General features: G+C 44.7%; 1 protein-coding gene and 1 non-coding gene across 2 annotated transcripts in view; both read left to right on the top strand.

The window, feature by feature from the left end:
- Positions 1–694: 694 nt before the first annotated feature.
- NRBF2 (nuclear receptor binding factor 2) overlaps positions 695–6504 on the top strand; it is a 25658-nt gene continuing 19848 nt past the window's right edge. The window contains exon 1 of the mRNA XM_003783627.2: positions 695–937. Coding sequence (XP_003783675.1) covers positions 908–937 — 30 coding nt within the window. The 5' untranslated portion in view covers positions 695–907. The remainder of the gene's footprint in view (positions 938–6504) is intronic.
- On the top strand, positions 4608–4742 carry LOC111723208. The gene has a single exon (XR_002771796.1). It is a non-coding gene; the product is annotated as a small nucleolar RNA SNORA16B/SNORA16A family (small nucleolar RNA).

The raw sequence follows: 6504 nt of genomic DNA, 5'->3' as shown, positions 1-6504 counted from the left end.
GAGAAAGAAGGGATAAAGGTCCCAAGTGGGGCATGTGCAGAGTAGAGTGGCGAGTGCAAAAAGGGTAGTGGGGCAGGATGTGGGCTGAGTGCATAAGGGGGCTAGTGGGACAAAGGGGAGGGGGTCAGGATGTGGGCTCAGTGCACAAGGGGGCTTGCCTAACACCTAGGTATGATAAGGTCCTTGGTATGCAGTGGCCTGTTGTTCTGAGTAAACAACAAAAGGAGGTAGTTTGACTTAATTAGTTTGGCTCCCACAGTACTATATTTGGCTATCTGTGACCCATATTATTTTATCAGTTTGTGAGCCACTCCAGGGCAGAGCCCTGAATCTACCACTCGTGTTTGTCAATCTCTAGGGAGACATTTTCAGATTTGCCTTTTGAAAAAAAAAAATCAGGTACAAGGATAAAGATTGAAACAAGAGAGCAAGAAAGGGTGTAGCTAAAACACTGGATTTGATGAAAAGTCAGGCTTGAAGGAAATGTGAGAAGCCAAACGCAGGTCATTCCAAACTGGGAACAAGACCGCCCCTCCTCACGTGACACCAAAGTAATAGTCAAGAAGTAGAGGATAACGCCTCTCGCGAGAGGAAAGGTTGACCGCGCGGAAGCTGGTACCTTTCCTTCCCTGATCCCCACTTCGATCCTCCCTCCCTCCTTAAACTAGCCGCCTGCGCGCGTGACGTCATGGCGCCATGCGTGGCGGCGGCGCCGGGGGCGGGTCTGCGGCGCGGCGCCGGAGGAGGAAGTGGCTTGGTTGTTGCTCCCTGCGCGCCCGCAGCTGGCTCTCGGGGAGCAGAGAGGGGCCGCAGTCTCCGCGGCTGCGTCGCGCCTCCCCGCTGGTCCCCTCCATGTACCCCGGCGCCGCCGCTTTCCTTCCTCAGGCCGCCGCTTATCCCGGGGTCTATGGAAGTAATGGAAGGACCTCTCAACCTGGTGAGTGGCCCACAGAGGATAGCGTCTGTGCTGGGTGCCTCAGGAGTCTGGTCCTGCCCCCTGCGTGTTGGCTAACCCTTGAGGCCGAATGGTTTGTGTAGTACGGGTCGCAGCGGCTTGGGGTGCAGGCAGTCCCTGGCCCCACAGTGGCTCCGGGCATACCGCCCCAGGCTTTCTCCACCTTGGGGATCCCGGAGTAGCTCCAGCCGTTTCCAGGCGCCCCCTGCCGCAGGGCCACAGGCAAGGGGCTGCCACCAGCTGGGACTGCCACCTCCTCTCGGGCCCGGGGAAATGCTTCCTAGCGCCACGTAGCCACCTCCCTGCAGCCCGGAGATTTCAGCCGGCAGGGCGGAATTGGTGTGTAGTAATTACTGGCTTTAACTTTGGTAACGAAGAGGGTCTGAGTGTAAGCCCTAACTGATGTAGTAATATTCCTCCCCAGCCTCATTTTTCTCTTTACCCATTTCCCACATACATTCTGATGCCAAAAGTAAGTCTTCTCCCCGATTAAGTTAAAGACAGCTAAGAAAAAAGCCGTTCTTTTTAGTTCAGTTTCATCAGTTTAGGCATCATGAAAGTACAATAGATGTTTGGCGTTCCCAGAAAAAGTGTTGGTAGCCCGTTCCTTGTTATGTTTTTAGGTTTTTTAGGTGTAGCAATTAAAAAAAAAAAAAAACCTGAGAAGGAGAGCCTGCCAACAATAAACAGGAGGAGTACTTTGCAGACTCGCCACAACATCTTTTAGTTTCCTGGAGAGGATACCCATTTTGGATACAAAAGTCAAATTACTTAGGTTGCTTACAGGGATAACTTTTAAGCTGCACATTTGCAATTTCTTTGCGATGGTGGGATGGTTAAAAAAAAAAAAAAAAAAGGACTGTGGAGGATTATGTTCTCTTTGTAACTGAAGTCTGAAGTCTTGAAAGGGCTTTGGACTGGTTCAAGCCACTCTACAGAAAAGCAGTACAGTCTGGTGGTTTAAAGAGTATACAAGTAGATTCTGGAGCTAGACTGCTTGAATTTTATATTCTGGCTTTGTTGCTTTATAGCTGTATAACCTTGGGCAAACTACTTGATCTCACTGTTTCATGTTTCAGGTTGGTTGTGAGGATTAAAGGAGTAATAACCTGTAAAGCACTTAGAACTCTACTCAGCACTTACTATAATGGTTAGCTATTATTATAACCAGACATAAGCCTTTAGTTTAAAGTCTACTTGTAGAATAAAGGTTTGGACTTGCTGTAAAAATCTGAGATTCTAGGATCTAAAGCTGTGGTTCCAAATCACTGGTAGTAGTTTAGCTACTTTGAGGAGCCGTTCCCAGTTTTGTTAAATTGGGTCCTGTCCCCATTGGTAAGAGTTGTTTACACTTAGGAAGAGTTAGACTACGTTTTCGAGTTTTAAAAACCAGAGAAATGTCTTGCACTTGTCTTTGTTTTTAAGGTGACATGTAGCTTACAATACAATATAATGGATGGCTCAATACTGAGACTTCACAGGAATATTATTAGAAATAACCAGCATCTTAAAAAGTGCTTTAAAGTTCAAGTGTTCTTGCAAAGTTCAATGGTCCTGAACCATTGGTTCAGTTCCAATTAGCTTCACTTTATTTGGCTGAAAGCTACAGCATAATTACAGCCAACTGCCCCACAAGTGTGTGAGGGCTTATGGGAAGACTGGAACTGGGCAATAGTTGTAGATGGAGGTGCAGAATCACCAGTTTAAGAAAAATTAGTTAACTGGTGACAATAGTATTTAAATGATCCATTTTATAGGGGGAGAATTTTGAAAAAGAATTCTCTTAAGCAGCCTAGCATAATTCCATAATCCAGCTATAAAATTTATGGGCAAGTATTAGAAATTTGGCATCTTGATTTCTTTTTTTTTTTGGCCAGACCTTGGTTTGAACCCGCCACCTCCAGCAGATGGGGCAGGCACCCTACTCCTTTGAGCCACAGGTACCGCCCGCAACTTGATTTCTTAAACCTTTTGAGAGTTGAAAGATCTGATTTCCAACCTGATTGTTTATTGAAAGATAATATTAGAACAGAGCTTGACATTTATGTGAATTACTTGACTGTGTTGCTAAGTACTAATGACAGGCTTCTGTCCCTCAAAGTTGTTACTCAGTTTTAGGAGACTAGGGTGTTTTGAAAACTATCACATTCTTTTATGTCAGAAAACAGTATCTAGTTGATGCCACAAGAGAAATAGTTCTCTGTGCTATGATTTCATGAGTGCCTTTGAAAACCCCACAAACTTGTATATACAAGCTTTTTCTAATGATCTTGTAGTGTAGTCCAAATTTATTGTAAGAGGATTTAGTACGTGAATTTATAATCCTGTGTCCTCAAAGCATCTTTGGAATTTTTTAAAGAAGTTTCCAGTTTTACAAATGAATTAAGTCTAGACTGAGAGAAATTAAGTACTTACTTAGGTCATTGACTCAAATACATTATGGATCACAACTTGTTTATCATGACCTCTTTCTACCAGTGCTTCTATATTAATGTATTCCTTATTTTCATTTCAGTGTGGTCCTTATCTATATTGAACTGCACATTGTGTGTTGGCATTTAGTGCTTCTGCTTTAGTATTGATTTTTTATGTTGGATTTGCAGTAAGTGCCTGTAGGCTTATTTCCTCCAGTGAATTTTTCCAATCTGGAAGAGACTAGTTTAAAATATTCATTTTAGGGTGGCGCCTGTGGCTCAGCGAGTAGGGCACTAGCCCCATATAGCAAGGGTGGTAGGTTCGAACCTGGCCCCAGCCAAACTGCAACAACAAAATAAAATAGCTGGGTGTTGTGGTGGGTGCCTGTAGTCCCAGCTACTCAGGAAGCTGAGGCAAGAGAATTGCCTAAGCCCAAGAGCTGGAGGTTGCTATGAGCAGTGATGCCACAGCACTCTACCCAGGGTGACAAAGTAAAATTCTGTCTCAAAAAATAATAATAATAATAAAATGAAATAAAATGTTCATTTTAGGCTGGGTGAGGTGGCTCATGCCTGTAATCCTAGGGCTCTGGGAAACCACAGAAGGTGAGTTGCTTGAGATCATGAGTTCCAGACCAGCCTGAGCAAGAGCAAAACCCCATCTCTACTAAAAATAGAAAAATTAGCTGGGTGTTGTGGTGGGCACCTGAAGTCCTGGCTACTCAGGAAGCTGAGGCAAGAAGATTGCTTGAGCCTTAGCGTTTGAGGTTGCTGTGAGCTATGATGCCACAGCACTCTACCCAGGGCAGCAGAGTGAGACTCGTTTTTGTTCATTTGTTTGTTTTGAGACAAGAGTCTCATTTTGTCATTCCTGTTAGGAGTGCTTTGAATCTAGCTCACAGCAACTGTCAGACTCTTGGGCTCAAGTGATTCTCTTGCCTCAGCCTCCCAAGTAGCTAGGACTACAGGTGCCTGCCACAAAGCCTGGTTATTTTTAGAGATGGTCTCGTTGTAACTCAGGCTGGTCTTGAACTTCTGAGCTCAGGTGATCTGCCTGCCGTGACTTCCCAGAGTGCTGGGATTACAGGTGTGAACCACTGGGCCCAGCCCCAGAGTAAGACTCTTGTCTCCAAAAACTAAATAAATAAGTAAGATAAATAAACATTTTAATATATAATACAGATAAGGTATTTTAGTTTTCTGGTTTTTGAAGTTGGTCAGTAGAAAAATGTTCTTTCAGTGGCCCTTATCGAAGCTGCAGCTGCTTCCATATAGCTGCTGTGGTCAAAGAGGAGCCGAGAGTGACAGTTTTCCTTGACAGTTGCCGTTCTGTTTACTGTAACTGATCTGCAACATTTTGGGAAAATACAGTTTTTGTACCTGCCATTCCTTGGAGATAGCCAGAGACCTTCATTGAGCTTGGCATGTTCCCACAAAACAGCAGAAAATTGGGGTTTTACACATACCACTAATTGGAACGAGACTTTTGAGAAGCAGCTGGCTGAGACCAAGAACCAACGTGGAGAAGTAGTGGGAGTAGGTTGGAGGTGTGTACTGTGGAAATCCAGTGGCATGTGACACACAGGTCATACATAACAATGCACTAGGTCACTTATCTGCAAAGCTTAATGGGTCAGTATCAGGACCAAAGGTCAGTCAGACCTGATTCTGAGGACCAAATGAAGGGAACAATAACATCAATTCAGGATAATAAAATATCTTATTTTTTTAAAAAAAAGTAGCTATACTTTGTACTCTGAGTAAGTTTATTTCATCAGGTTTTTGGAGGTCAGTTTTTAATGTGGTGAAATGGTAACAGACTGGTAAAATAATTCAGTGTCTGTTTAGGCATTTTCTTTTTTTTTTTTGAGACAGCGCCTCAAGCTGTCCCCCTGGGTAGAGTGCCATGGCATTACAGCTCACAGCAACCTCCAACTCCTGGGCTCAAGCGAGTCTCCTGCCTCCGCCTCCCAAGTAGCTGGGACCACAGGCGCCCGCCACAACGCCCGGCTATTTTTTGGTTGCAGCCGTCATTGTTGTTTGGCGGGTCCGGGCTGGGGATTCGAACCCGCCACCTTAGGTGTACGTGGCTGGCGCCTTAGCCGGTTGAGCTATAGGCGCCGAGCCAGGCATTTTCTTTATATACGTTTAAATTTTGGCATATGAGTGCTGGTAACATCAAAACTTGTGTGAGTAGTATCTAGTTGTTTGGTTTGCTGCTGACTTAGAAAAGTGATGTCAGATCTTTATTCGTAAGTGACTGTTGCTTACTGCTTTTCTTAACCTCTGTTGCAGAGGACAGGGTCCATGTAACTGCTTGGCCACATTGTTTTCTTTCCTTTTTCAATTTTTTTTTTTTTTTTTTTGGAGACAGTCTCATTATGTCGCCCTGGATAGAGTGCTGCAGCATCACAGCTCATAGCAACCTCAAACTCTTGGGGTTAAGTGATTCTCATGCCTCAGCCTCCCAAGCAGCTGGGACCACAGGTACCTGCCATAACACCTGGCCATTTTCTGCTGCACTTGTCATTGTTGTCCAGGTGGCCCAGGCCAGGTTCAAACCCACCAACTTCAGTGTATGTGGCTGGCACTATAACCACTGTACTACGTGTGCTGAGCCTTTTCTTTTTTTTGAGACAGAGTCTCACTTTGTCACCCTCGGTAGAGTGCTGTGGCATCATAGCTCACAGCAACCTCAAACTCTTGGGCTCACGTGATCCTCTTGCCTCAGCCTTCTCAGTAGGTGGGACTGTAAGCACGTGCCACAACACCTAGCTATTTTTAGAGATGGGTTCTCACTCTGGCTTAGACTGGTCTCAAACCTATGCGCTCAGGTGATCTACCCACGTTAGCCTCCCAGAGTGCTGGGATTACAGGTATGAGCCACCATGCCTGGCCAGCCACATTATTTTTTATATGTTTGGCCCATAAGTGCTGAGAGTAAGTTGAATAACAGCTTCCCTTGGATTAGTCAGTTCTCACATCATGTGATACGGTTAATGAAGCTTTTTACTTACACAATTCTCATCTAAGAAAAGGGATCAGATATCACGGTGCAAGGAACCTTGCACATACCTGGAGTCAACTATTTGTTAACTATGTTAGCAGCAAAATCTTTTTTTTTTTTTTTTTTTT

This window comes from Otolemur garnettii, unplaced genomic scaffold, assembly GCF_000181295.1.
Source record: "Otolemur garnettii isolate 467f Iridium unplaced genomic scaffold, OtoGar3 scaffold00008, whole genome shotgun sequence".
Classification (NCBI taxonomy): domain Eukaryota; kingdom Metazoa; phylum Chordata; class Mammalia; order Primates; family Galagidae; genus Otolemur; species Otolemur garnettii.
Note: the sequence above shows the minus strand (reverse complement) of the source record. Positions and strands in the feature narration are given on the sequence as shown.